The sequence below is a fragment of the Chenopodium album genome, chromosome 26, assembly GCF_948465745.1.
Source record: "Chenopodium album chromosome 26, dcCheAlbu1.1, whole genome shotgun sequence".
Classification (NCBI taxonomy): Eukaryota; Viridiplantae; Streptophyta; class Magnoliopsida; order Caryophyllales; family Amaranthaceae; genus Chenopodium; species Chenopodium album.
The window spans coordinates 11756439-11771646 of record NC_137859.1 but is presented as its reverse complement, the minus strand read 5'-3'; the positions used below and the strand labels follow the sequence as shown (position 1 = coordinate 11771646).

The 15208-nt window shown below is 33.6% G+C and overlaps 1 protein-coding gene across 1 annotated transcript; it reads right to left on the bottom strand.

Moving 5' to 3' along the window:
• Positions 1-6024: 6024 nt before the first annotated feature.
• Positions 6025-14104, bottom strand: LOC145616280 (kinesin-like protein KIN-14I). The gene is made up of 19 exons (XM_081670974.1): positions 13383-14104; positions 12620-12786; positions 12384-12527; positions 11961-12200; positions 11776-11847; positions 11242-11310; positions 11041-11134; positions 10762-10889; positions 10588-10669; positions 10372-10467; positions 10073-10246; positions 9873-9979; positions 9552-9730; positions 9279-9440; positions 8939-9192; positions 8675-8838; positions 8390-8587; positions 7456-7949; positions 6025-7273 (listed from the first exon to the last, which is right to left on the bottom strand). Exons 1-19 carry the CDS (start codon positions 13498-13500, stop codon positions 7141-7143), a joined length of 3075 nt encoding a protein of 1024 aa, XP_081527100.1. The 5' UTR covers positions 13501-14104; the 3' UTR covers positions 6025-7140.
• Between the last annotated feature and the right edge of the window lie 1104 nt (positions 14105-15208).

Sequence of the window (15208 nt, the reverse complement as noted above, 5' to 3'; positions counted from 1 at the left end):
TTCTGGGCAGAGCAGAGCAGAGCAGAGCAAAGCAGATTTCAGCAGAGCAGAGCAGAGCAGATTTCAGCAGAGCAGAGCAGATTGAAGCAGCTATTTTTAAGTACTATTTTTAGCAGGGCAGAGCAGAGCAGAGTAGATTGAAGCAGAGCAGAGCAGATTTCAGCATAGCAAAGCAGATTTCAGCAGAGCAGAGCAAAGCAGCTCTAAAGAACGGGGCCTAAGTAGTTACTCCGTTTATTACTAATTACATTTGAGATGAAATCTTATTTCGCGTATCTATGATTGATCAAATTCGCTAGATGAGTGCGTGATTATTTGTATTTGAATTAATCAAGTTTGTAACCACAAAGATAGAACCAAATGACTTGTAACAAAACAAACAAACAAAAAAAATCAAAAAAACATAAAAAAAAAAAAATAAATAAATAAACATTGGGCTGGGGGTTTACATGTTCATGTGGGCTAGGCCTTAGTTAGGCCTGTCAAACATAGATTATTTAATCAGCTAGCTTAGTACGAGTTTTTTTCATGGAGAAATTAGACGTATAATCACAGCCAATCATCTCAATTAACATCTTTTGTAGCTCTTCCAAATTGTTCCCCTCCTGCTCGTGCAACATTTCAAGGGTATTAATTCAGAGTTATTTTTAATCAGCAACGAAATATAATGGTTTTAATAATATACTACAACCTAAGGTAAATATAAGCATTTAATTTAGTTGGAACATATTTTATTGAGCGAGCTCTGAACTCGTACTTGAATTACTTATATCAAACCAAGTTCAAGCAAGATTTAAAAAAGTTAAAACTTGGTACAAATAGTAAAATAATGTATTCCCTCCGTCCCTAAATTACATTCCTCCTTTCTATTTTTGGTATTTCAAAATTACATTCCTCCTTTCTATTTTTGGTAAGTTATTTTAGTAAATCAACCCTCTTTTTCTGTTTTATATTTAATGCTTTCTTACTCATCCTTACCTAATCTCACTCATAATCCTTATGCCAAATTACAATAAATATGATTGGTTAAAATTTTTTAATTAGGAGCATGTGATTGGTCCTTTTTTTTTTGCAAAGGATTGATGACTTGTCATGAGTAATAACTAATCTATCTTTATACTTCCCATTGCATTATCTAATTATTGTTATTTGTCTTATTCTTCCCTCCTTAATTTCCATGTAAATTTCTAAAGAGGAATGTAATTTAGGGACGGATGGAGTACATGATTTGCTTGCTATTTTTTCCTTTGCTTTTGTCAAAAAAAAAAAAAAAAAAAAAAAAAAGATTTGCTTGCTATTCTTAGATATGCAATGGGTTTGTTGTATTCCAATATACATGCCAAAACAACAAATGACTGTTGGCATTTAGTTCTCTTGATTATGGCAGCCATCTCTTGCATAAAATCTCCAAAGTTCTGCACCACAACTTGTAATGTTTATGAATTATGATCGCCATTGGTAATTTCCATCGGTAAAAGACCATTTACTTGTATTGCACCTCGAGCACTAATATGAATCACTAAACATATAACCAAGTAAAATAATTGGCGGATTTATAGCTTAATTTCTTAATTATGTGTAAATGACCTCCAAATTAAATGTGACAGGTTAATTAAAGAATAGGGATTAAGGTAGTAACATAACCATAGATTTTGATCGAGTTTGATATGCGGTAGAGATTGAGGCTGGAGCAAGAATGTGTACATTCTTGTATAGTTGTATATATTCTCTCTCTGTATTTAATCCGAAGTACAAGGTACGAAGTAGTATGTATACCATTTAATTAAAGGCTTGGTCTGGCCCGTTGAACAGATCTACCTATATTACTCCGTATTAAACTTTATTAATACATGTAGAACTTTAAGCCAAATAAAATATTACTTTGATATGTTACATAGTATGATCAATTTGTGTTATTTAACTAGTAAATAGGATTCCAAATCGTATAGTTTTGTTGAAGCAATGTTGATAATTATAAGAAGTTTGCGGACACAACAAGATCTCTGATTTTTTATGATAAAAAATAAAAAAAATAAAAAATAAAAAATAAAAAATAAAAAAAGAAGAAGAAGAAGAAGAAGAAGAAGTGAATCTAGTGTATTTATACTATTATATCTCTAAAGCTAAATCTTTAATTAAGAGTAATATTTTTTATAGGATAGAAATTCTAGTTTGGCACATTAAATTACCATCGTATAGTTATATTAAAACTTAAAAGCTTGTATAATAAAATACGTATAAGAGTTAGAGTTGAATCAAATTCCAACTCTTAAAAGTTTATCTTGTATTGGTTTCAAAAAAATTTATCTCGTACTATTATTGCCTAATAATATCGATAAATTGCTAGTCTCCTAGAGAGTCTTAATTTATGTAAGCACTCCACAAAAACCTATATAAACCCCCCTTATTTGCCTTATACCTCACCTTCAAAATTACACAAGTCAACCTTACTCTTTGTTGAGAAAACAAAACCAAAACAATAAACCCTACAAAAACAATGAAGACAATAATTATATTAATTGGTTTACTAGCTCTTTTCATAGGAGGAACCTTTGCCCAAGAAGTGCAACCGGAGACATTCCTACACCCACGCGTACACCCTCACCCTCATCTTAAGCCACCTCATCACCGCCACATATTCCCCGGATGGAGGGCATTGCCACCATTGGCTGATTTGCCACCATTATTCCCACCATTGCCTCCGTTGCCTGCTGGCATTGATTGCAAGAACGAAGTCGGAAATTATCTTATCAATCATCAACAGGGTTCCTTGAGTGATGAATGTTGTTCTTTACTCGAAAACAACCCGAGCCCTTTTGTCAAGAGCATTTACAACCAAGCATGCTCCGGTGGTGCTGCATCCCCTCCTAGTGCTTAAGAAGTTATTTTAGTTCATAATTAACATTGCAATAGTTATTGTAGTACCTACTAGTTTTATACTCCGTATTATGCAATAATAGTCTTAGGAACTTTAGATTAAAATAAATGTGGTAATCACATATCTAGTTATGTACTTTTGTTTAATTTTTTAGTTTTGATATCATTAATAAAGTTAATACGGAAGTTTAGTGATTTTTTTTATTTATTTATTTATTTTTGTTTTTTTTAATGAAAGAATTACGGAAGTTTAGTTAGTGTTATATTTATTACTCGTATTAATTTTGCATATTTCATCTGCACAATTTTTTTCTTACGATCTTTTATACGAATATCTATTTTGTAATTAATCATTTGCTTGTATCAGGTTTATTATACAACGTTATTTAGAAAAGTGCTTTATAATTTTGGCCTAAAATTGGTGTCTAAATCATGACAAAATATATAGCTCAATATTCTCAACGAACCCATTCAACAAATTTACACTTGAATTCTTTGTACCCAAAAAAAAATACTTAATTGGATCCAAGGTCTGATGAATTTAGGGTATAAATTTGCAAACAGATCAGTGTCACAACTTTTCTTTTGAATTTTTTTTATTTATATATTAAAAAAAAATTAGTTAAGATAAAAATTGCATCCAAGATCAACGAACATAATTATGTTGTTGATTCATGTAACAATGAACAAGGGTTAAAGTAGTGAAGTGGATGGATTGAATAGTATCAAAGTCAATGAGCTAGGATTAAAGATTTAGGGCCTGTTCACTTCAACTTAATTTTATTTCAATTTAGTTTAGCTCCAATCAGTTCAGTTTCAATTAGTTGAGTTCAACTCCTAATTTCCTTCTCTCATAAAATATGCATTTCAACTCTATTCAGTTAAGTTAAGTTCAGCTCCAATCAGTTCAGTTCAACTCCAATCAATTCCGTTCAACTCAGCTCAATTCAGTAAATGTGAACATGCCCTTAAATTGATCTAGGAGATGATGAAAAGTATCAAAATTCAACAATAATACAATACTCATGAAAGAAATAGTACTCGTAGTTGTTAGACCCGCCTTTACATTATTTATATCAAACTTATACGGAGTATATATTTTGAAATTTGAATATGTAAAAGAACGATTTGCTAAATTGGTGCTAAAAAATAAAGAAATTACTAAAATAGTGTTCACTTTAAAATATTTCTCAAAGTAGTGTTCACTTAGGATTGGAAAACTCTAAACCTAATTTTTATCGCTTCGTATTTAAAATCTAAATAAAAAAATCATTGGAGTCTCAATACTATTCTCTAAGGGTTTTAATTAACCATTGTTCCAAACATTGATGTTTCATGTTACATATTTTTTTGACAATTTATATCCATAACAAATATGCTACAAACGGACTGCAGTAATCAATTCACTTATTTGAAACAGGGGAAACATGAAATGTCTAGTTTTGGTCATGTCATTGTTAGGGACATCCTTAAACTAGTTGCTTTGTGCAGTTATGCTCCTTTATTGATTACTCGCAAGTCAGCAGATGCTAGAAAATTTTTAAATATTTATATTACTACATATTCATACTACATAGTGCATACATCCATTTTTACTATTAATAAAATACAAAAGCATTAATGATGAGGCTCAATGCTAAATAAAATTAAGATATCGTAAGCATTATTTAAGATAAAAAATTTGATGTTTGACTTTATAAAGATATATCTTATATGCATAAATGAAAGTTTGGCTTGAAGAAATCCTACATACTGTAATCTCTGATGTTCTCCTTGATTAAGATTTGAGTAAGTAATAGAAAAAAACCTCTTTGTGTAAAATAATAATAATAATAATAATAATTTGATGATATACATATTTATTAGGATTTTATTAGAAAAAAGTTAGGTTCGTAATTTCCGAACCTACATGGACACTAAATTGAGAAATATTTTTAGGTGAACACTATTTTAGTTTTCTTTATTTTTTAACACCACATTGACAAATCGTTCTATGTAAAAAGTTATATAAAAAATATTTCGTAGGTAAATATTAATTTAGTAGACCATGTGGTAGATGATGAGGGGTAACTATAGTAAGAATAAAACAAAACAATGATGATAAATTTTTTAAAAGTCGTTCAGAAGATTAATTAATTAATTTATTTATTTTTTAATCATAGTAAGAATAAAACAAAATAATGATGATATATTTTTTCTAAAAAAAAAATCTTAAACAAAAGTCGATCAGAAAATTAAAAAAAAACGGAAGAAATAATAATCAAAAGATATAAGTTGGTGTACAAGCAAGATTCTAGGGTTTTTTTTTTCATAAAGAAGAATATTTTAGTGTATTCATAATAATAAATCTTTAAAGCTAAATATCTTGATTGATAAAAAAAATGAAAAAAAAAAGGATCTGACATTAATTCATAGTGATATTTTGCAAGGATAGAAATTCCGGTTTAGTACATAAAACAAACTATTATACGATGAAATACTGTAGTCTAGCTATAAGACTATAAGTAGTATATATAAACGCATGCAACATTAGAGTTAGAGTTTGAATAAAATACCAATTCTAAAAGTTTATCGTATTATATTGCCTAATAATAATTAATCCCTAGAGAGTTCTATAATGCTCCGATGGTGCTGCATCCCCTCCTAGTGCATAAGAAGTTATCGATACGTAATTAGCTTAACATGCATTAGTTTTATAATTATATTTTTATATAACGCAATAATAGTCATTAGAAACTTTAGAACAAAATAAATGTGGTAATCACATATTTAAATTTGTACTGATCGATATATAGTTCTCTTTAGGGAAACTTGCAATTTTTTTGATAGCTATGATATCATTAATTAAGTTTACATATTATAAAGTTTTTTTGAAGGCATATATTATAAATTTGTTGCCTTTGCATTATTTTTATATTTTATACTACGTAAGTTTTTTTAATTCTATGCAATAACATGTTATACAATATATGCTCGTGTCAGGTTATATAGCAACCTTGCTTGTTACAGCTATAACATATTCAAGATAATTAAAAAGTGGTTTATAATTTTGGCATTAAACTAATCATGACTAAGTATCGAATACATACTCAACTAGCCAATAATCAAATTAATAGCTCAAGTCAATCACAAACTCCGACTTTTGCACAGAATTGGCTAGCCACATAAGACACTCAATGAAGTGGCTGACTTATAATGGATGTAAAAGAGCTCGCTTCCCAGATTTTTTGTGCTGCAGTACACTCAAGGACGGCGTGCAGAATTGTTTCCTCTGCTGCCCCACAGATAGAACAGGTTTTATCAGGTAAGAGATGGCGAAAAAACAACCTAAGAAGCCTTTACATGCTTTCCATAAGAAATGGCACAATTTCAGGGTGGCTTTGAGACTCCACACCATTCTCCGAACATCATCCTCACTGGTGGCAGCAGGGAATGTTCTACTTTGTCTGCAGAGCCAATAGCCTGAACGCACACTATAGACCCCATTTTTATTCGGCCACCAGAACATGATATCCTTCAGTCGTCTCTGAGACAATGGAACTGATAGCACAAGTGACTGTTCTGCAGCTTTGAAAGTGCTTTGGACAGCCTCCACATCCCACTCATTAGTGTCATGATTGATTAAATCAATAACACGCAGGTTCAGATCACTATTAGTAGACGGGGTAGGTACAATTTTGGTTAAGGATACATTGTATTAATTTGACTTTCTTGCTGGTTGCTATATCCAGCCCTAATTTTTGCTTACAATTCCAAGAAACTTTGTTAGCATTTGAAGAAGTTGTGGCTACCAGTTTCTTCGAAGAAACTTTGAAATGTGCCCCAAACCCGGTTAGACTTCAAAGATAAATTGAAAGAGAGCTTATTACAATTTCTATGGATATTTGTAACAGATATTATTCATAGATCAAAATCAGTAGAGCATGAAAACTGCGAAACAGCCTGATACAGTTTGAAAGTGCATAATATGAACACAAGTGGAACTCCTCTGCTTTTTAGTTTCTGAGTTTGTATACAAATTCAAGCAACTGGAATTATTGCTCAACTGTATAAGTAACAAACGTTACAAAAGAACAAAAAAATATATTGTATGTCACACATTTCTCTCTTGCTCTCACCCTCAAATACTGAACAACCACCAAATTTCAACGAAGGGACAAAAAAAACACCCCAGTAAAAAAGATCGGGGAAAAAAAAAAAAAAAAAAAAAAAAAGAAGAAGAAGAAGGGGCAGAAGTTACCCTTGGATAAACAATCAAATTATCTACTGCTTTCTATTTCCAATTCTTCGTTTTGCTTCTGCTGATGTTGGTTGCTGCCTTCTATTTTTTTGTAGTTGACTTCCGTTTGGTAGCTTCTTTGATGGTGAGGGGCTTAGAGCAGGAATCATCGACTTGCTGTGATCGTACAAATATTGCATTAGCATGCATAAAACAGTATGATTAGATGAAGATTTTGATGGGTAAAAAACAGTAGTATGAACATAAGTTCATTTTTTGAGCTTTGGATATCAAAATTAGAGAAGTATTAAGTGATTTTCTTTTCTAGACAGTGAAGTTAAATGCTAGTCGGTGCTTACCTCAAATCTGGACTCTTAGCAGGTCTGCCATCAAGTTTCTTGGACTTCAACCCAATACTACCATTGGAAAGTGTAGGGAGTTTACTATGATTGAATTGCCACAACAAATCTGGCTCAGACGAGTCACTTGTGGCAGCATCAAGCTCGTCCAAGTCATCTGTATTAGTCACTTCGAACTGATTACTTCCACCGAACATGCTATATGATTGTTCTGAATATAGTTTGGTGTCTTCTGGGAAATATTTTGGGTAGAAAGAATCAGCCATGGGTCCATTTTCTGCTGTTTCCCAACATAAACGAGTCCCTACTTTCGAAAGTGAATCTTGTTTGTTTACCATGATCTTGTCTACCCATTCTCCAGAATCAAGGTCCTTCTCATCATATCCATACTTTTGCCCAGGGCTATTTACAGGGGGCCATGGAGGTGAGTTTTTCAACATTTCGTCGAGATCAAAGCTTTGTCTTTTTTGTCTTGACGCAGACTTGTTACAGACCTGCAAATTCAAAGATTAGATCCTCCAATAATTATATCCTTGTCTAAGGAAAAACCAGTAAGACCTCTTGCATCATATCATCAGCAAACACCTTAACTGATCCTGTGAGAATTTTAATGGCAGTTTAAGTATTCAGTCTGTCTTCCTCCAAAAAAAAAAAAAAAAAAAAAAAAAAAAAAAAGTTTTCAGTCTGTCTATCTAGCTATTTGTTACGGAGTATTAAACAAGGATTGCTTATGCAAAGAGGTGTCTGCATATGTAATTATGTAAAGTCAAAACAAGAAAATTGTTCATAAAGAAACAACTAGTCTGATCTTAACACAGCACTAGAGCTCCAGCATTGCAAAATCACGACACTTATACATCTTATCCCTTCCATATTCTCAACTAAAATGATGAACTTTTTTAGCAAGAATTGTAAATGTAACCATTATAATTACCTCAAAGTTGGCTATATCTCCTATTGATTGTTGATGTCTACTCACAGCAAACAATGCATTTCCGCCATTTTGATTGGAACGAAGGGGAGAAGGAACATCAGCTTTCCCTCTATATCTTTCAGGACTGCTGGATCCCGACTGGTGAGAACGAACAGATTCTGCATCCTTCCTTGCCAAGGCTGCCTTAAGAGTGGCAATCTGAAACAGATGCAAGCAATAAAATATGAGAAGTGTATAAGAGAAAGCACAGGTGAAGCATGCAGTGAACCAATATCCAGCTTCTACCTGCTCCTTGAGCTCCTTCACATCTGCACCGTCTTTATTTACTCGTGCAGCACCAAGTTCAACAGTGGCTACTCTCTCAGCAAATTTAAGCGTACTAAGACTCTCTCCTACAGCTTCAGCTTCAGGACTTATGTGAACAAACATCAGTGTTTTGGCTTGCCCTCCTGCAACGACATAAAATCATGTCAGCCAATAAAATACATATAATTTGAAAGAAAATTGAAAAATACTATGTTGGTTATTGATAGATAATAGAGACATGACCTAGTGAATCTTGGAGCAGTTGTGTTAATTTGCTATTCCTATATGGGACATGTGCATTCTTTTGTGCAAGCGAAGCAATCACATCTCCTAAAGCTGATAAAGATTTGTTGATGTGTTGCGCCTCTTTTAATCTATCTCCAGTCACCTCCGATTTATCTACCCTTTCACTACCTGCCAAGTCAACCAGATGCATACAGCCACGCAGTATGTTACCAGTTGTCAAGTCTCTCCCTTGAACATGAACAGTCAAACAGCTGGAGATGAAAAGGATCACAAGTTCAGAATAAATACAAGTTCAAAAAAGAGAAACCAACACATTGAAGAGTGTATAGTTCAACACCTGTGAGAACGACTACTACGGTCATTGAGTGCTGTTGCACCAACTGCTCTGTTGCGATGTCCAATATTCATCAGATGAATGACATCAGATGTCGATGATACTGGAACAAGACTTGCTTCTGGGACATTGAGTCCATTCTGAGAACTGTTACGAATTTCTAATGTATAAATGGGTTAAGGAAAATAGCTGATGGTACAATGATCTTGTACATAATGAAGTATGTCGCATAAATCAATTATTAATGAATGTCCAGTAAGTTGAGAAAAAGGATATCTTTTATTAAGCCCATCACTGACAAGAAGATCTCTGACTTGCTCATTATATATCTCAATCATCTGGACAGCAACATCATAGCGAAAGGTGTCTTTCCTCTGCTCTGCAAGATTGAACAAGTCACCCAAAGACCTGTAGTTTACACCTTGACTCTGCTCTGTGAGGTCTTTTGGTCCAGACTGGAAATAAAGATTCAAATAGATATAGGACTCATCAGTACGTTAGGGAAAATAATAATAATCTAGGAGCTTATTAATAGAAGACTAGTTATCTTTATTCAGAAAAAAAAATAATAGAAGATTAGTTAAAACAATATATTACCATAGTAAATGTTTTCCCAGAACCTGTCTGGCCATATGCAAATATACAAACATTGTAACCATCAAGCACAGAACGAATCAGTGGCTCCATATCTGAGAAGACTTCAGCTGTAGTACATAATAAATTACATGAGTTAGAAACTTTCTGAACAAAGAAGAGACTTTTAATAGTATTGCATTTATGAAGGGCCAAAAACTAACCCTGAGTTGCTGATGGACCAAACACTTTGTTAAAGCTGAATGATTTGAGACCTTTTCCATGCTTAGAAGGTGCTCTGATGATAATATTCCCTTCCTCAAAGTGTTCAATAGAACTTATAAAGCTTGAATTCCCACTTAAGAAGGGCCTCACTCGACAATAAACCCTAATACTCCCTATTAGGAGGAAATTAAAGAGAGCATGAGAGATTATATTAGTTTGCTTTGGGATATGCTTAGAAGATTATCGTCACTAAACCAGAGAAAGAATGGACATGAGGCAAATGTAGCATTCAATTTACCCTTGAGATCTTGTACTTCATTGTACAACCTACGGTTTTCTTCGAGAACCTTGTGATACCCACTGGCAGCTTGAGCTAGGCTATACATGTGCGAGCCTGACAAAGACAACATCAACAAGTTGCATAAGTCATAACCCTCAAATAAATTTCCTTGTTTCACTTATTTGATACAATTTGATAGGAAAATGACCAAATTAAGCTAGCATATCGCCATACCAAGATTGTGGAGATCCTCTTGGAATTTTTTTTGTATAAACTGCATGCCAGCTTTAGTTGTACGAAGAGTGAGTTTCAGCTCCTACAAAGTCATATATCACCAATAAGTTACAAGTATCCTCAAGATGGATGAGAGTTCATGCTCACGAAATATAGAATACGTCAATTTCTAACCTGGACATCTCTTCCTTGACGATCAAAGATCTCTTTTTGCTTCACCATTTGACTTCTCATTTGTTCATCATTAATTTGATTGCCACATAAGCTCTCTTGCTTCTTGGTCAAAGAGTAGCTTCTATCTCCTACCTTCAGTATGGCATTTAAAGATGTCATATAAAGAGGAAAGTAAGTACTAATACACGAAGCTACATTTGTCTCAAGGCCCTTTCACACCAAAAGTTATAGTGTTACTTTAACTTCACATGTATATATTCATAAAGGAGATATGATCACTTGCCTTAGAATTTTCAGAAGACATCTTTGAAAAAGGCTTCTTCCCATGTGGTGCAGAAAATTCTTTTGCTGTTGCTTGACTTGGCTGATTAGCCTTGAGTAACACAAACAATGATGGAAATTCATTAAGCTTAAAAGGTCTAGCAAATTTATTATAAATCTGTTGCATAAAGTGTTCTTTCAGAAGCTATAAATACATACCATATTGTTTTGCGAACCCATGCGTTGCTCAAATTCCTCCACAACCTTACTAAGAACCGATTCAACTAACTGCATTGAACAAAAGGCTAAGTTCAGGGAAAAGTACTGGTTAAGTTATGACACTGTCAAATGATGAGTATAAAGTATATGTATCATCACAAAATATTCCATCCTTTTCAAACACACACAGGTGAAAGAAGTCAAGAACTAACGTTACATTTTCCACCTTCCATCAAGGTTAGTAACATTTACTAGAATTAATAAATGAAGTATTGCAAGCATCTCCACAGTTTGTGCCTGGAATGACAAAGTTGATGAATGCTATAAACTTTCAGATTTCCTCTTACTCGGTGACAGAACACTTTTATGTTGCAAATAATTGTTATGCTATTAATAGTGAAGTGAACTTGCACACACTATCATGGACATTGAAATGAGGCTCTTTGTTATAAACTCTTAACAAACTCATTTCCATCAACAAGCATAAGTCTTTATAAACTATGTCATGCGTCCTGCTTATACATCCAAACTAACCTGTGGAACTTCTTCAGGCTTCTTATCCATTAGAAGTGCTTGTACAAGTGAGCTCAGGGACTGAGAACTTGGCTGCAAATAGGTGGAATACATTGTAACTTAAATGCTATGGACATGGCAACATTAAAAAGCTTCGACACCCATAGTAAACAAAAGAAGATGGCCACAGATTATATTGCACTAACCAATTTGCTGGTGTCAATGTCATGAGAAAGGGCATTCAAGGATTTATCAGTCATTGATGGGTTCCTTGTCAAAGAATTCGTGAAAGGTTCCGATTTTGTACGCACAAATTGCTTCACAGAAGTGACCGTGGGTTTCACATTTCCACTAAATTTCCAGACTCCGGTTCCCCCGGCTTGCTTCCATTCATGATAAGATTTGAGAGCTAGAACAGAATTCACCACCCTCGCTGGTATTCCTCCCTAGAAACACAAAGGCATCAATATATTTACCACTTCGAAAAAACTAAAATTACAGAATGAGCAGACCTGCTGAAATTCATGTTCTTATACACAACAAATTTAGTTACTATGAAGTATGATCAGCAAACCAAGACTTTTAAATCTGCAAGACATCTTAGCAGCAATAGCATACTAAATCCTTACTTGTTCGAGATCAGATGCCTCGAATGTAGGAAGTCCCATATTTTCTGCTGCTACAAGAAAGTTCCTAACATTTTCGAAGTACTGATAAGCAGATAAAGCTGCTCCATCAGGAAGAGAAGCAGAATCTGCAGGACTCTCCACCACCTACAATTGTGTCATCCATGATAAATCAGCAACATTTCAGAAACACCCAAAAGAGTAAAAGGCGAAAAAGAAGCTCAGCCAAAAGCAACAACCTTTGGCACAGCACCAGGTTGAACCCTATTAAGGACAGTGCAAAGGATCAATCCACTTCTCAAACCAAGCCTAAACTCTTCTTCAGATGGCTCTGCCGGTAAGTCTCTGGCGGCGACAACCCCCACATTTTTCCTAAGCCAACTAGCTGCTTCATATCTTCTCATTGCTACATAAAGTACATCCATCAATCAAATTCCCATTAGCAATTTAGCATAAAAAACACCACCTCCCAACACTATTCATTCTACAATATAACAAAATGATCCCACAAATTCATAACAAATCAATTAACTAGTGATAGTATTTCCTAGAATTTCACATAAAATATCATAATACACACTCAAAAAGGCCAACTAGTAAGGTTGTTATTTAAGAAGAATTGATCTAAATCCTAAATTACACACAAGGAAGACAATTTGGTTTCACAAATTAAAAAATTCTCATATACTACAACTTCAATGATACATAAAAAGTAAAGACAACATATGAGTTAGTAAAAGTAAAACCAATTGTAAATCCTTGATCTAGAAAGACGGGTCGACTACATGAACCAAGAATTTATCTACCGGTGATCGGGTCACTTCTATCTAGTGTTACATAACACTTACAAACCCATTTCTTCGTGTCATATTAGGGGAGTCATAATTTAGTAAAACCATTTTAACACAAATCAAATCACATTTATATCAACAATTTGAATAATTAACTAATCAAGAGAAGAAGAAAAAATGAAATAATAATTAAAAACAGAGAAAATTATACCAGCTTCCTCAGCTCTTCTGGATTCTAAATCAAGACCTTTGAGTCGATGTCCATGTTGTTGAAGAACATCTTCAACAACAGAAACCACACTAAACGATAAAGCTTCACTCGTCGCCATTAAAACCCCACCAAAAAAATTCTCCCAAAAAAAAACAAAATTACAAAAATCCCAAAAAAATATATCAAACACCCACCAACATTAATCGGGAAAAAATCAAAATCAAATCAAATCTTAACAAATCAACCCAAAAAAAGACAAAATGGGCAAGTAATTACAACAACCCAACTCCAAAAACTCCCAAAAAAATCAAAAAATTCTCCAGGAAATCTGTATTTTGTCAATGTTATGTCTGATTATAACAAAATAATCATCTGGGGTTAAAAGAAAAAAGATGAATAAAAAGGTAGGTAATAAAGAAGAGTCGAAATCTTGAGCGGTTAGATGATAGAGATTGGAAAGGGTTGATTGATGGATTAATTGATAATCTCTTGCTTTGAAACTACTACAAACACAAAACTCAAAATCTCTGTGAAAAATGATGATAATCCGCCATTTTTAAGCTTTTTAATAAGTATATAAATTTGATGAGAGCTGTTTGAGATTGCTTTATAGTTGTAGTAAGATACCAGAGTGTAGTGTGAGAGAGGGAGTTGTAAAGGGGAATTCTGAGAAACGAAGCAAAATCCGAAGCAAAAATAGAATAATGGTTAATTATAATAACTGTATTAAGGAGTGGGAAGTTGTGGGTATTTGAATTTGAGAAGTGTGTTTAATTTTGGGAGTGTGAAATTAACGTCTTCTTTTGTTTGATGGTGAGTCACTCTCATGGTTGCACAGTCTTTCTTGTGTGACTTGCACGCTCACTTTTGGGGTTCTTTGGATATAGGACTAGGACTATAGGAGTGATAGAAATTAGGGGAGTACATTTGTGTTGTGTAAGGTCAAGGTTTGACATTGATTGGGGTCGTGTCGGGTTTATCGTACTCTGTACTAGGGGTGTTCATAAATCGGTCCGGACCGAAAAAATAAACCGAACCACCCCGGACCGGATCGAACTTCGGGTCTTGAAATTCATTTTTCCGGTCTCCGGTCTCCGGTCCGGTCCAATCCAAAACCCTATTAAAAAATCGGTTTTAGACCACACTGATTTTTTTTATTAAAAACATGTGTGAAACCTTAAATAATGGTTAAAATTATTTTTAATAAGCTTAAAAAAATTTAACTTTATAAGTTTTTTTGCACTAAACATACAAAAAAAGACGTAAAAATGACGTTACAATATAGTTTTTCCAATACTTTTTTTGTGTTTTCCTTAACTTTATTAAAAATTTAGTATTCTTTTTAAAAAAATTCTTAAATCGGTCCAATGCGGTCCGGTCTGGGTTTTGGACTGATTCTTTCGGTCTGGTCCGGGTTCGGTCATAACTTAATTGGTCCGGTCTTCGGTTCTTAAAATTCTAATTTTCGATTTTCGGTCCAATCTGGGTCGGGTCGGTCCAGTCCGGTCTTGGACCGATGAACAACCCTACTCTGTACGACTGTACGTTGTAGTAGGTTTGTGCATAAGAGTTTTTTTTGTTCACCTTATTTTTATTTATCTAATCTGATTTGGTCATTGGTCTGATCTAATTGTTTAAATTTGACCAAACTTTGACCTTATGTGTCAATAATTAATATATCAAGTGGGGTCTTATTAGATTTATATCAATGTGTATTTTATTGATATGTACTTTTTGTAAAAAAATTTTCATTATGTAATTAAAGATGTTTAGTTGATCTGATCTAAACTATTTTTTCTGATCGAATCTGAACTTATTTTTTCTAA

Bases quoted from the DNA above. Each gene is read 5' to 3' on its own strand.
- LOC145616280 (XM_081670974.1), bottom strand. From the start codon at position 13,500: ATGGCGACGAGTGAAGCTTTATCGTTTAGTGTGGTTTCTGTTGTTGAA. The intron at 10,890-11,040 runs GTGATCATATCT...TACTGAAGGTAG, and splicing joins TTCTGAAAATTCTAAGGCAA to GAGATAGAAGCTACTCTTTG. The intron at 9,193-9,278 runs GTGTTGAACTAT...TTTCATCTCCAG, and splicing joins CGTAGTAGTCGTTCTCACAG to CTGTTTGACTGTTCATGTTC.